The following is a 20,380-nucleotide window of genomic DNA, read 5'->3' on the forward strand; positions in this document are numbered from 1 at the left end:
ATTTATTAGAATTAAATAATTTATTTTTATGAAATTTATACTTTTGGAACTATACATGAGACTATATATTTTTATGAAGTTTTGCATTATTCCACAATATTTGATTTTACTTGAATATCTGTTTTTGAAGCATTAAAGTATTTGTTGGTACTCATTTACTTTAAAAATTGTGAAATATATTTGAATTCTTTTATGATTGAAAAATATTTCTGGTAAGAAAGTATTATCTGATTTGATTTGATTCGATACCTTATATATTTGAAAGATAAAATATTTGTTGTATTTGAAATTATATGTTTTGAATTGGTTTGGGAGGCTCGTATTAGAAAACCGTAGTTAACGGCGGTTATGACATTAACCTAGATGCATCTGGCTCAAACCTCAGCTAGCAGGGGCGTTGCTAGCCTAACGTGTAGGCCACACGTTGGATCTGTTATTCCGTACGGACACACTAGAGGAAAGGGCTACCCATAGAGGTGGAGCCGCCTAAATGTGAACTTTGATTTGATTTCTGTATGAGAACTCCCTTATTGATTCACCTATTATTATCAACTATTACTTTCTAATTAATATTACTTTGATAATAATATTTATATGGTCTCATGACGATTATAAATGTATCGTCTAGTCACTGAGTTGCAAAACTCACCCCTTTTTTAAAAAATATTTTTCATGATCAAATATTTGACTATGTGAGACTTTCTATTCAAGAGTAACGGTCTGCAATGAGTACTTATTCTTTGTCGAATTCCTAGAAGTTTATGCTCCATATGTCACAGGCAGGATCCAACCATTTTTAGTTATTTTAATTTTTGTTAAAAATATATATATTTATTTTAGAACTTGTAAAATATTTGTAACTTGCTTATTCAACTTATATTTGAGTATGTCTTGCTATAGGATTATTTTCCTGAGCGCCGGTCATGACTCATTTTGAGTCGTGACAATATTAACTACAATATAAAATAGAGTAAATAACCAAAAAAAGTACTCATTGATAAAAATGTCTTTAAATTTTATTATCGGCCAAAATATTCTTGAATTATATAAAAATGTGACAAAAATATACCTTTATAAACTTAGATATTCTTCGTTAATAAAAAAGAGTTATACGATAAACAAAATTTGTTATGTGACAAGTGAGCCACGTTAGTATTTTTTGTTATCGGAGCATTTTTTAGACATCGCGAGATATTTTTTATACATTTTTAAATTATTTGAGATATTTTTATTTATAACAAAATTAAAAACATTTTTATCAATAAAAATATAATTTCAATGTATTTTTGGTGATTTACCCCCATAACATAACTCATTTAACTCTAAACCCTACGACATTAAGCTTTGTGGGAGTAATGAAGGTTTTGGTGAAAGAAAAAATAATGGAAATTAAGTATGAAATAAAAATTTCTTTGAAAACAAATTAGGATATCAACTAAGTTGAAATTAGAATAGGTTTTGGGAGTCAAAGTGAATTGACTGTTTGACTTTATCAAAAGAAGACATAGTAACATGCAGCATAGAAACGGACCTATCAAATCTTCAACGGTGCGCAGAACATATATATCTCGACGTTAACGGCGGCGCCGGGAACGACTAAACTGACGTCGTCGAGGTGGAGGCCAGTGTTGACGGCGAGCGAGGAGGCGCAGAGATCAAGCTCCTTCGTCACTCGTCAACGAACTTATCCTCATGATGATCTTCATGTCGCCATGCAGCACCTCGAACCTCTCAAGTATAGCGGCGGGTGCGTGGCTATCGCTTCCATCGCCGCCGCGTTACCATTTCTCTGGGATTACTTGACGGAATTGGTAGGATCGTGTAAGTGCGGAGGGTAGCTGTGAGGAAGGGGCCCTACTTTTTTTAGGGAAAAATAAAAAATCACAAAATAATGACATTTTTTTTTGGTTTTCTTTTTTTTTTTAATCGAATTTTCTTAAACTAAGCCTTCAAGAAACAAAATTTCTCTTCTTTTTTAGAATAACAATCAGCAAGTATAAAATGTATATATTTTAGAGATGACTGTGTAGTTAAAAATTATTAGATAATAATTTATTTAAATATATTCATTTATTTGATAATTTTAAATTAGGTTTAATTATTTTATAAATTTTTATAATTTTTAATTAAATTTTTATATCTTTTAATTAGATTTTATATCATATAATTTTTTTTAATTTAATCTCTGTTAATGTTAAACATTTAAAATACGTCAGTAAAGTGTGAATTTACTTATATATTCTTATTTTTTACTTATAATAATTCATATGAACTGAAATTTTTTTACTTATCATTTTTTTTTTCTATTTTTTCTAAGACATGCACACACAAAAATAAAAATATGGATCAAAATCAACGACCTCTTATATTATTTCTTTAAAATGTTGTGTAGCAAAAAATTCTAATAATTTCTACATAATAACAAGGTGAGTTATATAGTATCTTTATTATGGTACTTAAATTGTTTAATTTTTTTTAAATAAAAAATAAATTATATAAAATTTATTAAATATTATTTATTTACCTTTTCTAATAATTTAGATACAATATCATTCACCTAATAACAAATGCAAAATATCTCCAAAATACCAGATTCCCGTTTGTTTTCTGCCATCACACTTTCCAAGCAGTTCTCGCCGAAAAGGAAGCATGTCATTGCTTTTGGCATAGAAAACAAATGGCTACAAAGTATCACTCTAATATTCCCAACTCACTCTGACTGGTAACGCTACACTAAATTAGGACTCACTGCAATAGACTAGGATTCCTACTTCATAAAAGTATGTTCTTTAATAATTCAATTTTTGGTAAATAATTTTTTTTAGTTATCTTAAAATTTATTTTATAAAATTTCGAACTATAGCCCAATAAAAAACAATGAAGTTGACCTAATAGTAAAAAAAATAAAAAATTAAATAGAAAAAAGCTATTAATAAGATTAAAATTGATTTTATAAGGATAATTAATCTCCTTAAGTCAAATTTGATTAATACATAATAAATATTAGTTTACCATTAATTTATTTTTCTTATTAGAGATTTTTTGAGTCAAAAATTTACTTTTAATGACAATTTTGCGTGTGCCAAAAAAACTCTTGTAACCAAATACTAAGAAAGTAGTATCATTAATGAAATCCAATCCCAATTATATCATTCTCTGCAGCAATTTCTTGCAGCCATCTAATTAAAATTGTTGAAAATTAACTCTTGATTGGTTAAAGCCCTTGATTGAATCCTCATCAATCATTCAAGTGGCATTATATTTATAGCATATCATTTTATCTATATATATGTTCATGGTTGCAAGCATTTAGCAGCAACACAATTCATTCACATCCTAAAGCACAAGAAAACTATTATGGATTCGGTCTACGGATCCTACATCCGGAACGATTTTCAGATTCGGTTATTTGAGTTTGACCCGCTTCGCCCTTTTAGAAAGTCCGAAACCACCCCACTAGAGCTTTTAACCAACAATCAAATTTAAATACATTTCTTATCTGAATCAAATAAGATAAGATAAGATAAGATAATTACCATCGTCTATATAAAGGGGAGCCCGAGGTCCTCTCAAGTACTCATTCATTCCTCTCACCTTATACCTCTTAGATCCATTCTAACTTGAACGTCAGAGTGTCTTTGCAGGTACCTCCCCCTCATTGCTCCTGTTGAAGAATCTGGCATCCGCCCCGACCAGCAAGTTCCGATCCATCTCTCAACCCGTACCAGAGACATCTTATACATTGGCGCCGTCTGTGGAAAATTTGCAACGTCGTGGCGGCATGACGGATAACCCAAAAGAGCAATCCTCAAACTCACTCACTTGATTTCTTGCTTCTAATAGAGAGCAAAAAGGAATAATGTTTCCTTAACTTGTATCACTTTCTTAGTGATAACACACATTCGCCCTACTCCAATGGCGAAATCCCAAAGGAACAATGTTTCTTCGACTTGCAATCACCTTCTTAGTGATAACACTCTTTATGCACTTTCGTCCTACTCCAACGGTGAAATTTCAAATCCTCCGAGCCCAAAGTCTCGCCTCCCTTTAGTGGGATACCTCCACCTCTTGGACCCTCTCATTCACTACTCATCCGTCTCTCCAAGCGACATGGCCCCATCTTCTCCCTCTACTTCGGCTCCATGCCCACCGTGGTTGCTTCTTATTTTGAACTCTTCAAGCTCTTCCTCTAAACCCACGAGGTCACCTCCTTCAACACCAGGTTCCAAACCTCTGCCATCCGCCACCTCACCTATGACAACTCTGTCACCATGATCCCCCTTCGAACCTTACTGAAAATTCATAAGGAAGCTCATCATGAACGACCTCCTTAACGCCACCACCGTGGCCAAGCTCAAACCTCTCAGGAGCCAAGAGATCAAGAAAGTTCTCAAGGTTCTTGCACAGATGCGGAGTACTGCCAAATCGTGGCGGCATGACGAAAAACCTCGAGGAGCAATCCTCCAGCCAACACCCTAACTCAAACCCACAAAGCCCAACTCCCGAACTCCAAGATAACACTCCTCCCAGCCACAGGAGGATAACAAGCGCGGCACATCGCCAACCAACCCCAACCCAGCAACAACCAAGAGAGGACAACCGTCCTCCCACTGAAGCCCGGCCACCCGACGGTCTGGGAGAGAAGGCGGTCCAGATAATCCAAGAGCTGTGCCTCAGGGAGCAGAACGACGATCCATGGAGTATACAAGCCAAGTGACCTCTAGGACCTGATCTCACCACGATACCAGGAACACCAGGCCTCCTGAACAACGACATAGCAAACGGCACAATCGCAGTGTTTCCCTAAACCCGAAACACCGACACGAAAAAGACGACTGACGACACCATCGGGAGGCCAAATGAAAAGGAAACATGCACGTGATAATGGAAGCCATCCCGTTCACAGATAAATCCTTGAGAACCAAACTCCCGAAGGACTTCAACAAGCCCACTGACATGAAGTATGACAGGACCAAATATCCCCAGGAACACCTAACGGCCTTCGAGGCCAGGATGAACCTGGAAGGAGCCACCGACATGGTCCGGTGTAAGGCCTTCTCAATAACCTTAGCCGGCCCCGCAATCAAATGGTTCAACACCCTTCCAAACAGCTCTATAGCCAGCTTTCATGATATCTCCAGAAAGTTCATGGCCTAGTTCACCACCAGAATCACAAAAACCAAGCACCCCATCAGCTTGTTGGGAGTTACCCAGAGACAGGATGAGTCCACGAGAAAAAACCTTGACCGTTTCAACGACGAATGCTTGACGGCCGACGAACTCACGGACTCGGTCGCCAGTCTCTGTCTAACCAACGGCCTCATAAATGAAGACTTCCAGAAACAACTCACCACCAAACCAATTTGGACCATGCACAAAATTGAAAGCATCACAAGGGAATACATAAACGTCGAAGAGGTAAGCCAAGTCGTAGCCGCCAACAAACGGCAGCACAATAACACGGCACCTCATAGTAACGCACCATCAAGAGATACACCAAAAGAGCACCTCAAACCCGTGAACGCCAACCGACCACCCAGGGTTGGAAAGTTCTCGAACTACACCCCCTACCCGCGCCCATCACTGACATCTGCCACCAAATAGCGGAACGAGGCATTCTTCTGAAGGCGCGACAGCTAAAGTAACGGACAGGTGGCAACAAGATGCAACTACCACCGATGATATGTGCATAAAATCCAAGATTGCTTCGACCTAAAAGACGCCCACGAATAAGACATCCGAGACGGAAAACTCGCAAAAAGACGTCGGTCTACCCACTCCCAGAGAAGCGAAGCTCACGCCCAACTGGAAGGATCCCTACCAAATCAAGACGGTAATCGGAAAAGGAGCCTATAGGCTCAAAAGATTGGACGGGACCAAGCTCCCAAGATCCTGAAATTCCACCAACTTACGGCGCTACTATATGTAGCAACATCCATCCAAAGCAACAAGATCGAGGTCATTTAAGACTATCTCTTTACCTTTTATATTTTGCCTTTTTCACTTTCATTTATTGCTTAAATTATTCAATCGTATATTTTCTTACTGGGCACTCTTTGCTACCCACATCGGGAGGTTTTAACGAGGCCCAAACCACAAATAAAATTCACTTTTTCAAAAGCATTGCTCCGTCCGACGGCACGAACTAAACGCGCTTACCCCGGGGGATCGATTACCCCTAGGCCAACAAAACGGATATCCAAATAACAAAAAATGACGGCCCAGGGATCGATCACCGCAAGGCCAACAAACCGAATATCCAAATAACAAAACGGATATCCAAATAACAAAAAATGGCGGCCCGGGGATCGATCACCCCAAGGCCAACAAAACGAATATCCAAATAATAAAACGGATATCCAAATAAGTAAAGGGCTACCCAGGGATCGATCACCCCGAGGCCAACAGAACATATATCCAAATAAGAAAACGGCTACCCATGGATCGATAACCCCGAAGCACACAAAACGGATATCCAAATAACAAAACGGGTATCCAAATAACAAAAAATAGCGGCTCGGGAATCGATCACCCCGAGGCCAACAGAACGAATATCCAAATAAGCAAACGGCTACTTAGGGATCGATCACCCCCTAGGCCAACAAAACGGATATCCAAATAACAAAAAATGGCGGCCCGGGGATCGATCACCCCAAGGTCAACAAAACGAATATCCAAATAACAAAACGGATATCCAAATAACAAAAAATGGCGGCCCGAGGATCGATCACCCCAAGGCCAACAAAACTAATATCCAAATAATAAAAAGGATATCCAAATAAGTAAACGGCTACCCAGGGATCGATCACCCCGAGGCCAACAGAACAGATATCCAAATAAGAAAACGGCTACCCAGGGATCGATCATCCCGAGGCCGACAAAACGGATATCCAAATAACAAAACGGGTATCCAAATAACAAAAAATGGCGGCCCGGAGATCGATCACCCCGAGGCCAATAGAACGGATATCCAAATAACAGAACGGATACCCAGGGATCGATTACCCCTAGGCCAACAAAAACAGATATCCAAATAACAAAAAATGGCGGCCCGAGGATCCATCACTCCGAGGCCAACAAAACGGATATCCAAATAATAAAACGGATATCCAAATAAGTAAACGGCTACCCAGGGATCGATCACCCTGAGACCAACAGAACGGATATCCAAATAAGCAAACGGCTACTCAGGGATCGATTACCCCGAAGCCAACAGAACGGATATCCAAATAACAGAACAGATATCCAAATAAGTAAACGGCTACCCAGGGATCGATCACCCTGAGGCCAACAAAACGGATATCCAAATAATAAAACGGATATCTAAATAAGTAAACGACTACCCGGGAATCGATTACCCCGAGACCAACAGAACGGATATCCAAATAACAGAACAGATATCCAAATAAGTAAACGGCTACCCAGGAATCGATCACCCCGAGGCCAACAAAACGAATATCCAAATAACAAAACGGATATCCAAATAACAAAAAATGGCGGCCCGAGGATCGATCACCCCAAGGCCAACAAAACGAATATCCAAATAATAAAAAGGATATCCAGATAAGTAAACGGCTACCCAGGGATCGATCACCCCGAGGCCAACAGAACAGATATCCAAATAAGAAAACGGCTACCCAGGGATCGATCACTTCGAGGCCAACAAAACGGATATCCAAATAACAAAACGGGTATCCAAATAACAAAAAATGGCGGCCCAGGGATCGATCACCCCTAGACCAACAAAACGGATATCCAAATAACAAAACGGGTATCCAAATAACAAAAAATGGCGGCCCGATGATCGATCACCCCGAGCCAACAAAACGGATATCCAAATAATAAAACGGATATCCAAATAAGTAAACGGCTACCCAGGGATCGATCACTCCGAGACCAACAGAACGGATATCCAAATAAGCAAACGGCTACCCAGGGATCGATTACCCCGAGGCCAATAGAACGGATATCCAAATAACAGAACAGATATCCAAATAAGTAAACAGCTACCCAGGGATCAATCACCTCGAGGCCAACAAAACGGATATCTAAATAATAAAACGGATATCCAAATAAGTTCACAATAACAGCCTAAAAAAGGCCACACAAAACAAGCATGAGTTGACGGTCTTCCAACTCGCGAAAAGCCGGACTGATCAACATCCTACCAATCGGTGCACGATGACGTCACGCCCTTTCCAGGCCCCTCATAGTCTTTCGAACTACAGAGAATCAGACTCTCTAACGACTTAGTATTGAGACCATAAAAGCATACTCTCATGCTCCGGGGACAACTGTTCCAGACCCGATCTCCGAGCCCTTCTTCGGAATGGTCATCAAACCCGGCATGTGATGAGACGCCCAAACAACGCGCTCCTCGCCTAACCATGAAACAACCAGGAACTCCCCAAATCCTCGACCTCGACCGGAAAAACCAAACAACGATCTCCTTGTCAAACCACAACGGCGAGAAAAAGGTTCCTCCAGCGATGAGACCTAACACCCTCACTTTCTCGCTCCGGAGGCAACTGTTACGGATCTAGCCCACGGATCCTACACTCGGAACGGTCTCCGGACCCGGTTACCCGAGTCCGACCCGCTTTGCCCTTGTAGAAGGCCCGGAACCAGCCCATTAGAGCTTCTAACCAACAATTAAATTCAAATACCTCCCTTATCTTAATCAAATAAGATAAGATAAGATAAGATAATTATCATCGCCTATATAAAGGGGAGCCCCAGGCCCCCTCAGGTACTCATTCATTCCTCTCACCTTATACCTCTTAGATCCATTCTGACTTGAGCGTCGGAGTGTCTTTGCAAGTACCTCCCCCTCATTGCTCCAGTTGAAGAATCCGGCATCCGCCCTGACCAGCAAGTTCTCGATCCATCTCTCAACCCGTACCAGAGACATCTTGTACAAAAACTTATTTCTTATTTTCATTTCTTAGAATAGTATTTCATTGACTTACACAGGTTTTGGTTTATCCAATATCGTAATTCGCAAGAAAGGAGCATTTACTTTATCTTTAAAAGCTATGGAAGTGCCAAAGGGCTATCTTGCAGTTTATGTTTGGAGAGAAAGTGAAGCTGTTTTTGATCCCCATATCATCCTTGAACCAACCTTCATTTCAAGACTCGCTAAATCAAGCTGATAAAGAATTTGGGTATGATTATTCAACGGGTAGTCTCACAATTCTTTGTGGACAAAATGTGTTAGATATCTCTTCTCCCTTTTGTTGATGTTAACATCTTCAAGATTAGGTTGACTAAGAGATTGAGTATTTATGTGAGATATCTCTTAATTGATGTTAGCATCATCATCTAGTTTTTTTTTTTTTTAATAAGACCTGAATTGATCCAAATCAATCAAAACCGAATTGAATTGATTTGGATAATCGGGTACTTGATTAGAAATTAAATTAATTAGATAAATCAAGAAAAAGGAGAAAATGGAGAAAAATGTTATAAAATAAATAAAGATATACTAAATATAAAATAAAGATGTATAAATAGAAGACTCTAGTATTAATATAATTAGTTCAGTAACAATAATTCATGTATGTATTTATTAATATTATATATATATATAAAGAGAGAGAGAAGTATTCAATAAAATTAGAACGTAAAGAGAGAGAATTGATTTGTTTATCGTGTATATTCTCTTGTCTCAAATCATGTTTTTATAGGGGTACAGAAGTTTGCTTTTCAAATTATATTTATTTTGGTTCATCCTAAGGACTTTTTCAACATAGAAAATGGGTTGCCCATAAATGAACATCCATTCTTATCCTATCCTAGTTACAACACTCCCCTTGAATGTCCATTTAGGATTATGCCTCGTTAAAACCTTACTAAAAAAAAAATTCAATGGGAAAAAACTTTAGTGAAGAAAAAAGAGTACAATATCCTTTGTGATGGGGACTACCTCATTAAAAACCTTGTCCACGAATTGTTTTGATTGGATTTTTTGGAAATTGTACTTTTAATCGAATAATTTGAGCCAGTAATCTCGCAAACGCCAAATTGCGAGAAGACAATAAGCACACATGTGACCATCTCGAAGATGCGTCTATCAGGACCATAAAATATTTAAAAGAGTCACATGATGGATGAATAGGTCCACATATATTGCCTTGAATCCTTTTTAGGAATTCAGGGGATTCAAATCTAATCTTTACTAGTAATGGCTTTAAAATTAACTTTCCTTGAGAACATGGAATACAACAAAATTCACTAGATTTAAAAATCTTCTGGTTCTTTAGTGAATGTCCATGGGAGTTTTCAATAATTTTTCGCATCATGGTTGTTCCCGGATGACCCAATCGGTCGTGCCAAGTTATGAATTCATTTGGGCTAGTAAACTTCTGGTTCACAGTGGCATGTGATTCAATTGCACTAATCTTGGTATAATATAACCCACATGAAAGTGAGAGCAACTTTTCTAATATAACCTTTTTATTTGAATAATGAGTTGTGATACATAAGTACTCATGATTTCCCTCATTTATGGTCTCAATATGATATCCATTTCGGCGAATATCTTTAAAACTCAATAAGTTTCTTAGAGACTTAGTAGATAATAGTGCATTATTTATTATGAATTTTGTTCCTCCGGGAAACAAAATTATAGCTCTTCCGGAGCCTTCCATCACATTGCCTGAGCCAATAATAGTATTAACATATTCTTCTTTTGGCACAAGATGGGTAGAATATATATTACTTCTGAGAATGGTGTGCGAACTTGCATTATTCGCAAGGCATACATCTTCATTATATTCCTTACTATTTTCTTCAAAGACAAATAATAAAAATAAAATTAGTATGCACAGTTAAATTGAATACTTGATCGAAATTATTTTTCTAAGAAACACTGTACATAAAAATAATGTCATATACTAAAATTTTATTTTAAAACTTGACACCTTTAATGATTTCAAAATTCATAAACATTAATATTTCATTATTTATATATATCATATTTAAAACTTAAATACATAGAAAATAAAACTTAATAATAAGTACTTTACATTATTTATTTACGTGGATACTTAACAATCCCACATATTAAACTATTCCATCATTGATCAAATGACCAATATTTCCTTTAAGATCCTCAAAGAAATCTGACATATCATAATGAGTGGTGGAATTTTCAGCATCATTTGAAACCAAATTCGTTTCCTTTCCTTTGTCATCATTTTTCAAAGATGCTTGATAAAGATCGACTAGGTGCCTTGGTGTACGACAAGTACGCGACCAATGGTCCTTTCTACCACAACAGAAACACTTATCCTCTGTTGGTTTATTTTGTCCAATATTTCTTTTTTTTATCCCACTTATGGTGAGATCCTCTCTTTTGAACATAATTCCTTTTCCTTCCATAATTTTTCTTGTTGCCAAAACCTTGCCATTTACCCCTTATGGGGTAATGATTTGCCGCATTTACTTCAGAAAATGGGGTGGTGCCAGTTGGGCGCGCTTCGTGATTCTTTAAGAGCAACTCATTGTTGCGTTCAGCAACAAAAAGGCAAGAAATTAACTCAGAATATTTTTTAAATCCTTTTTCTTGATACTGCTGCTGCAGGAGCACATTCGAGGCATGGAAGGTCGAGAATATTTTCTCTAACATATCATTATCAGATATATTTTCCCCACATAATTTCATTCGTGAGGTGATTCGAAATATTGCCGAATCATATTCATTTATGGATTTAAAATCTTATAGATGCAAGTGCGTCCATTCATATCGGGCTTGAGGAAGTATCGCCGTCTTTTGATGATTATACCTTTCTTCAAGGTCTTTCCAAAGATCTGCAGGATCTTTTAATATGAGATATTCATTTTTCAATCCTTCGTCAAGATGATGAGGAAGAAAAATCATGGCTTTGGCTTTATCCTTCTGAGATGCATTATTTTCAGCCTTAATGGTGTCTCCAAGATCCATTGATTCAAGATGGATTTCAGCATCTAATATCCATGATAAATAATTGTTTCCAAATATATCAAGAGCATTGAATTCAAGATGAGAGAGTTTCGACATAATGAAAATTTGTTACTTGAGTCTTCCTAAAAATTTGATCAGAGTCTTGTGCTGATAACGTGTTCTAAAATAAATAAAGATATACTAAATATAAAATAAAGATGTATAAATAGAAGACTCTAATATTAATATAATTAGTTCAATAACAATAATTCATATGTGTATTTACTAATATTATATGTTGTAATTTATATATATATATATATATAAAGAGAGAGAGAATTGATTTGTTTATTGTGTATATTCCTTTGTCTCATATCATGTTTTTATAGGCAAATAGAAGTTTGCTTTTCAAACTACATTTATTTTACTTCATCCTAAGAACTTCTTTCTTTTAACATAGAAAATGAGTTACCCATAAATGAACATCCATTTTTATCCTATTCTAGTCACAACAGAAAAAAATTATGTAACACTAAAAAATAAAAATAAATAATGAGAAAAAAATGATAACTGAGGTGAATTATTTTTAGTAAAAGTTATATAAATCTTATATATTTTTTTAATACAATATATTAGATAGTCGGATAGGTTTGAATACCTAGATACAAACCAAATAGTCCAATACCTCAATCAACTAAAGTCGGGTATAATATTTTTTATTTTTTATTTTTTTTTATTCGATTAGATCCAATTACCCATCAGATATTGTACCCAATATAATTGAGTTAGGTTGGATTTAATTAGATAACTCGAATTACCCCTGCCCGCTTTACCTTCCTAATAGAAAGGCAACTTTCCTTCAATCAACGACAAATGCAACTAGTCCAACGTAACGAATCAAAAAAAAAAAAAATCCAAAATGTAGAAAGAAAATTTTGAATAAATCTAACAATTAATTGCTGGAGTGGTGGCTATTTGCACTGACTGGCTGGTTAGCTATGGAGAATAAGAGAATTGGCCACTCTCGTTCTACTCATAACAATTCACCATCATCAAGCCATAGCTGGCTGATAATAGTAAGTAGTAACCAGAGCATGCCAGCTTTCTTCTTTTGAGTGGAGAATCTATATATGCTTCTCAGTGTCTCTAATACACATTGGTTCATTTAATCTATGTATGTAACACCTCTGCACTTCTCAGAGTAATAGCCATGCCAAGTTTATAACTATTTCTCTGATGCCGTACATCCGATGGCTCTATTTGCTGGCCCTTTTGCTTCTGACACTCGAGGATCTTGGCACCTTCCTCTAAACACCACTTTGAAGCTAAATATATAGTTCTCAGAGAAAACGCAAATTTTAATAACCCAACGTGAAGAATAAAAGCTAATTTATGACTACAAATTATTTGAACAAAACTAAACTGACCATTGACCAAGTACAGTGTCAACTCATTGCATGTTTCCTATGGGGAACCTAAGCAGCCTCTATGCTTCCATGTCTGACTCTCCTTCCTCATCCTCATCCTCATCCTCAGCCTCATCTTTGTCCTTATCTCTGTCATGTTGCATTAAGCAAAAGCTTTGCTCTTCTCTTGGAGCCATAAGCCGCTTCAAATTTTTTACCACAGTTTTGAGGCTTTCTGAGAAGCTAGCAATGTAAAGTTCCTCAGCAGAATATAATCTCTTCTTCACAGAAGGCTCTGTCCAACTCAAGTTAACCGCCTCCCACTCCTGAAATTGGACATCTTTCATGCTTGTTTCTTCCTTGTAAACATACACTCCCCAATGAACTGGGATGATGTCTGGTACACACCTCACCTTCACTGTCTTCCATTTGTTACCATGCTCAACATGTGCATCAAGTCTCTTCCACTCCTCATCACTGAACCATAGTCGTAGGTCGCACAACAACACATGATTTTCTGCAACTCTGAAATTATGCGATGGTTGGTATGTAGAGTTTACATCCCCAGAGTCAATGGACAAGTCCAGCCCAACAGATTGATAGTTCATTTCTCCAAACACAAACGCCAAAGCCACAACTGGGAACTTGCCACGTGCCCAGAAATTCAGGTCCTGTGGATCGTGCTTCCAACTTGTACGATCGTCCCACCATTTTGGAATCTTTGTATTGGAAGTTGGCATCACAACTTGTAATTTATGTATCTCTTCGCGCACCTACAAATCAAAGATATTGCTTCAGTATTTTTCTCTCTCTTCTTTTTAATCATTATTTTGGTTAAAAATATATGAAATGATTAAAAGTAACAAACCTGTGACCATAGCATACTTGTGGTGCTTGCACTTAAGGAATCGCAGTGTCTCAGATCCACTTTCCTAACACTAGAGGGAAGTTTTGGAATTTCTTGAAGATTTAGGCAATAACTCAAATCCAAACTTGTCAAGTAGGACAATTCTTGAACGCATGCTGGAATAGACACGAAGTTGTTTAATGAAACATTTAAGACTTCCAAGTTTGGAAAACTCAGCATAATTACATGAAGATCTTCGTCACATAAACTTGCATGGCTGAAATGTAGAGTTTCTAAACTTGGACGGCACTCTGCATTAGTTGAAAGGCTTTCTCTGAATCTTGCAAACGATCCACCAAGTTGAGGGCATCCTCCAACTTTCAATGTGACAAAATTTGGCAGCATAAATAAGCAGCTTGGAAGATAACCAAGTTTCTCGCAACTTGTCAAATCTAAATAGTGAAGTCCTACAAGATCAACAAAGGAATCTGGAAGCTCTTGAATAGCAGTAGCTTTCAAACAAATCTTTAGTGGCTTATCCATCTTTCCCACTATGTCTGGGAAGAGTCCAAGTCTTCTACACCAGTTAAAGGAAAGGTGCTCTAGTGAAGGCAAACAAATTCTTGAAAGAAACTTTGTTAACTTAATGCACTTTGAAGCTCTCAAATATGTAAGGTTTGGGAGAAATCCAACTGATTCATCAAACCTAACCAAGTTTATGCATCCATTGAGTATCAACTTTCTTAAACATTGGGCTTCAGATACATTAGGAAAATGAGTGATCGATTCACAATGGGAGAAATTCATGTAAGTCAAATGCCCAAAGTTCTGCAAACAAAAATCAATAAAATAAAGAAAAGGTATCAATATATTATATGAATTACACCAATCCAACCATTGAATTGAGACACTTCACCATATAGATTAATCATGTAAAATTTTATAAAATTTGGAAGTGATTTAATATGTTAAACACTACTTTATTTTGACACAACACAATTTTGTCAATTCTCGTCTTTGGATTATTTGTCTATTATTGGTGCCCTTTTGAATTTTCTAAAATTTGCTAAATTAATCACAAACGTAATATAAATATATAAAAAGTTGTCTAATGCTGTAAATTAACAAGAATTACGCATGGTTTAAATGGATCCTTGTGTATAAATTTCAAGTTTTAGAAGAAAGTAGTATGCACAATAAAAGTGAACTTTTTATAAGGGAATCAGACAACTAGTTGTACCTGAAACGGCTTTTCCAACGTCAGAGGACTATGACGCAAACTGAAGGCAACAATTTCTTTTAAGTCCGATGGGATAGAATTTGAAGGGTACCCCCTCCAATCAAGTAGCCTTAATTGCTTAGGTAGATGAATAGTCCCACATGAAAGGTTTGTGTTCCGAAGAATGAGAATTCTAAGTTGCTTCATCTTCACAAAGGCAGTATCAGTCCAATCATCTTCTTCACATTGAACAAGCTTTATTCCTTCAATTTTTTTATTTTCCTATCAAATAAGAATGTCACATTAAATGTTATTACTTTTGAGGAAGACTTGAAGGGGGAATAAAATAAAACAAAACTTTTCAAAACTTTTCCAATGCCTATTGGTGGGAGGAAGACAAATAATTAGAATACCCTGCATCTGACAGAAAAAGGTAAATAAGTAAGAAAGTTTGTCTAGTTCTCACTTTATCTTCGGTTAGTAGCTTAAGAACATCTTCATGAAACCATAATCTGCTGCGTTTACTAACGTCTTTTGGTGCCTCCTGCTTCACAATCTCTCTACCCATATTCTGTATTAGATCATGCATCCTCAAGTAACCATCGTTGATAGTTAAGAGAGATTTATCAACTAGTACTCTAATACCATCTTCTGTAAACATACCACATCCATCTAATACATTTTTTACATATTCACATTTCTTCCCATTGAAGAAGCATGCTATGTCAAGAAAAATATCCTTTTCATTGCCTTCAAGACTATCATAGCTTACTCTAAGAACACTTTGAATGTCTTTAGGAGGATTCTTCTCATATTTGTCCAAAGCAGACTTCCACTCTTTTAAATTTTTATTAATCAAATTAGAGCCTATAACCTTTAAGGCTAATGGGAGACCCTGGGCATAATGTATTGCTTGATTGGATAGGCCTTCATAGTTTGCTTCGGGCCTTGTCATTTTGAAGGCATTCCAACAGAAGAGCTCTAGAGATTCAGGGTCACTTAGCAATTTCATCTTGTAAATCTTTTCGACTTTATGAGCTGTTAGAAGATATTTATCCCTTGTTGTCATAACAATTCGAGTCTCGTCACTAAACCAATCACATTCTCCTGCAAATGCTTTTAATTGTTCTATCTTATCAACATCATCAAGAACAATAAGAGCTCTTTTTTTGCTAAGTTTCTCTTTGATCATACTGATTCCTTCCTCGACACTGCGGACCTTGATTTCCCCCTCCCCAAGCAACTTTGAGAGGAGCGTTTGCTGTAGACGTACTAGGCCCTCTTCTTGATCTGAAATTTTTCTAACATTGAAAAGAAAACAAGCACATTCAAACCGGCCACAGATGGAGTTATACAAGGCTTTGGCAAGTGTCGTCTTTCCACTCCCACCAATTCCAACAATCCCCAACATGGTATTGTTATTGTAGAGCTTTGGTTTGGGTGATTTGATATTGGATAATATCTTGTACTTAGATGTGCTGTACGATGAATATAGATGTGACTCCACTTCTACAACTCGAGTTTGCAATCCAATCATACGATCCTCAATAAGTAATTGTCTTGGAGGTATATGAGTCAATGCCTTGCTTACAATTTCTTGAATAAACTTGAATTCATACCTGTAGATGTGCAAACAGCTTTCAAATATTGAGATTGGGCATTGAATGATCATGCAACATTTTAAGGATAATCTTTATAAGCATTGAAGAACTCTGAGGCGTTAAACACTTGATTCTAATAAAGGTTTTATTTAGTTGAAACTAAAATAATTGATGAATCAATCTTCACTTATATGACCATGTACATATTACCACACAAGATATCAATTCAAATTAATATGGAAGTACTGAATAATGAAAATTAAGGATATCAATTTTTTGAGATCATTGTTAGTTTACCACTCACATTCACGAGATTTTTTTTTAAACTGTCGACGAGTATAGTAATATCGTCATACTAATCCCTCCAATCCTTTGATAGTTAAGATAGTTATATTAATAGTCAAGCATACCACACATCCTCACAATTATAAGAGAGTTAAAAATGTGATTTAGACACAAACAATCAGGGGAGAAGGTATTTACTTACCCTTGTTTCAAATGAAAGCCTTTCATGTTGGATGTTTCTGCCAAAGCTTCCTTCCATTCTTTCACCTTCTGAGTGTGACAACCAAACCTGATTTCATGAGCATCCATGGCTTCCTTGTAAGTGTTCCTCTGATGCCGTACATCTGAGGGCTCTACTTTGTAGAAGACCGGAAACACAAGTTGGTTCCTTTCCCTGTGACATTGCAGGATCTTAACGAGTTCATCAAGGCACCATGTTGAAGCTGCATAGTTTGTTGAGAAAACAATAATGGAGATCTTTGAGGCTTCAATGGATTGAAGGAGTTGAGGTCGAATTGTTTCTCCTGTTCTGAGATTCTCATCATCGATGAAGGTGTTGATTCCGTTGCGGCAGAGAGCATCATAGAGATGACCTGTGAATCCATGACGTGTGTCTTCACCCCTGAAACTCAGAAAGATATCGTAGTTAGTAAACATGGTCCCAGAAGTTGAAGCTCGATTTTCCATCCCTGTAAATGCAGAACAATGTAATGATAGAATGATTCACAAATCACAATGGCAAGCTCGGTTATAAATTCAGCAATGAAACTTCCTTGGAAGATAAAACGGGAAAAAAGGTTGATGAATCAATGAGAGTACTTGACTAGTTGACTTGACTTTCAACAGTAGCAGAACTTTTATAATTATATAATCTTACAAACATTATGGATGTAAATGAGGATAACAAGAATTCACTTTCATTAGTGAAATACTCAGGACACTTATGCTCTTACATATCAAATTTATAGTATCCTCTCACATTTTATATTTACTTAGATATATAATAATTTACAAATTCTGCTGTAATTTCTAATATGAAAAGACAATTTAACCAAATAGCATATATTGTCTATCAGTCTATGTGATGAACTACATCTAATTGTGCCAATATGTCGAGACAATTTTATAAAAGTCATGAAATGTGTATGAAACAAATAAAAGCATAATTAAATTTATTATATGAAAATTAAATCCCAAAATAGATAAAGTATTCTCATCGAAAAGCTGCTGCTTCTTTCCTTCCCAGTTCCCACTAATTTTTTTTTTGTATTTTCAAAGAGGTATCAATTTGTCTTTGTTTTAACATGTGATATGTGATAGCCGCCACAACACAATAATCATAAAATAAGATAAACCACAAAAAATACACAAATTATTTTGTCACTGATAAAAATATCTACAAATTATTATTGACAAAAATATTTTTTAATTATTTAAAAATGTGATAAAAATTTATATCTATGAACTGATAATGACTTAATGAAAAAGAATGATATGACAAATAAAACTTTCTATGTGAAAAGTAAAATTCTGATATTAGCAGTGAGCCACCTCATGTTTTTCTGTTCACGGAGCATGTCTCTAAACGGATATTTTTTTATATATTTTTAATTTTTTTATATATTTTTAAATTATTTCAAAGTATTTTTGTTGATAACAAAATTGGAAAGAATTTTTTCCGATGGAAAGAATTTTTTCCGAAGGAAAGAATGTATTTTTGATGGTTTATCACTTTATCATATAAAATAACTCATTTAGATTTAACTCTAAACCCTACAACATTAAGTCTTGTGGGAGTAATGAAGTTTGTGGTAAAAAAAGATTAATGGAAATTAAGTATCAAACAAAATTTTTGAGAAAACAAATTGACTGTTTGACTTGTTCAAAAGAAGATATAACATGCAGCATAGAATTGGACCTATAAATCTTCAACGGTGCGCAGAACATATATAGCTCGAGGTTATCGGCGGCGCCGGGATGGAGGCCAGAGTAGTCTCTGTTCGTGTTTTCTGTCGATGAAGAAACTGACGGCGAGCGAGGAGGCGCAGAGATCAAGCTCCTTCGTCACTCGTCAGCGAGCTTATCATCATGATGGTCTTCATGCCGCCATGCAGCACCTCGAATCTCTGCAAGTATAGCGGCGGGTGCGTGGGCATTGCATCCATCGCCGTCAAGTTACTATTTCTCTGGGATTATTCGACGGAATTGGTAGAACGTGTAAATGCGGTGGGTAGCTGTGAGGACTGAGGAAAGGGCCCTACTTTTTTTTTAGGGAAAGATCACCAAATAATGACATTTTTATTTCTTTTTTTCTTTTTTTTTAAATATATTTTTCTTAATTCTTACTTAAACTAAGCCATCAAGAACAAATTTGTAGGGTCATCGGATTAACTCATTTATTTATTTAAATGAATAGACTTTATTTTTAAAATTTAATTTGTGTAAGTTTTGAGTTAAATAGACTCAGTCCGATTAATCTAAAAATTTATAGATTAAATGAGTTAGTCTGCAGATTTTAGATTAATCCGTTTGATAAATCTAAATTTTTTTCTTTTTGTATTTGGAAAACAACCCCAAATTACAAGTATTGAATGGCTAATTTTTTTAGTTACAAAGATCTAGGATGTATTATATATTTATGTCCAATTATAAAAAAGTAACATATTTTTTAGAATAATTCTAAACATGCAAGTGATTTTTCATACAAGTCATACAAGTCATTTATATTCACGCCGTTTCACGTTTTTTTTTTTCTCTTTTTCTTCTTCTTCTTTTTCCGTACTTCCTCTTCTTCTTCTTCTTCTTCTTCTTCTTCTTTTTCCATGTCTCTTTTTCTTCTCTTCCTCCCTCTTTTTTTATTGAAATTTCTTCTCCTCTTTTCGTTTTCTCTTTCTCCTTCATCAAAATCACCAGAAAAAACGAAGAAACATTATTCAAGGTACTATTTTACTGTTTTTCTAAATTTTTTTTTCTAGATTGTCTCTGTCATGTGCCTTATCCTTAACCAGCAAAACATTAAAAGATTTCAAGAAGAAATATACTGTCTCTCCCTATATTGGGTGTATTTCTTAAATCTTTTTGGTGTATTTCTTAAATCCT

The 20,380-nt window shown here is 36.1% G+C and overlaps 1 protein-coding gene across 2 annotated transcripts; it reads right to left on the reverse strand.

Moving 5' to 3' along the window:
- Positions 1 to 12,856: 12,856 nt before the first annotated feature.
- Positions 12,857 to 19,577, reverse strand: LOC112772208 (disease resistance protein Roq1). Of its 2 annotated transcripts, XM_029295687.2 has the most exons (6): positions 19,200 to 19,577; positions 17,484 to 17,903; positions 15,862 to 17,014; positions 15,417 to 15,677; positions 14,198 to 15,004; positions 12,857 to 14,102 (listed from the first exon to the last, which is right to left on the reverse strand). In XM_029295687.2, exons 1-6 carry the CDS (start codon positions 19,226 to 19,228, stop codon positions 13,410 to 13,412), a joined length of 3,363 nt encoding a protein of 1,120 aa, XP_029151520.1. In that variant the 5' UTR covers positions 19,229 to 19,577; the 3' UTR covers positions 12,857 to 13,409. The 2 variants fall into 2 exon arrangements, with proteins under 2 accessions (XP_029151520.1, XP_029151518.1); XM_029295685.2 differs by lacking the exon at positions 19,200 to 19,577 and having other exon boundaries at positions 17,484 to 18,611.
- Between the last annotated feature and the right edge of the window lie 803 nt (positions 19,578 to 20,380).

The sequence above is a fragment of the Arachis hypogaea genome, chromosome 3 (genome assembly GCF_003086295.3).
Source record: "Arachis hypogaea cultivar Tifrunner chromosome 3, arahy.Tifrunner.gnm2.J5K5, whole genome shotgun sequence".
Lineage (NCBI taxonomy): Eukaryota > Viridiplantae > Streptophyta > Magnoliopsida > Fabales > Fabaceae > Arachis > Arachis hypogaea.

What these genes read in the sequence shown, in the direction of transcription:
- LOC112772208 (XM_029295685.2), bottom strand. Translation starts at nt 17,968, where the DNA reads ATGGAAAATCGAGCTTCAACTTCTGGGACCATGTTTACTAACTACGAT. An exon ending in GGCTTTCATTTGAAACAAGG is followed by an intron (nt 17,015 to 17,483) that starts GTAAGTAAATAC and finishes GCACATCTACAG; the next exon opens with GTATGAATTCAAGTTTATTC. An exon ending in AGCTACTAACCGAAGATAAA is followed by an intron (nt 15,678 to 15,861) that starts GTGAGAACTAGA and finishes CTTATTTGATAG; the next exon opens with GAAAATAAAAAAATTGAAGG.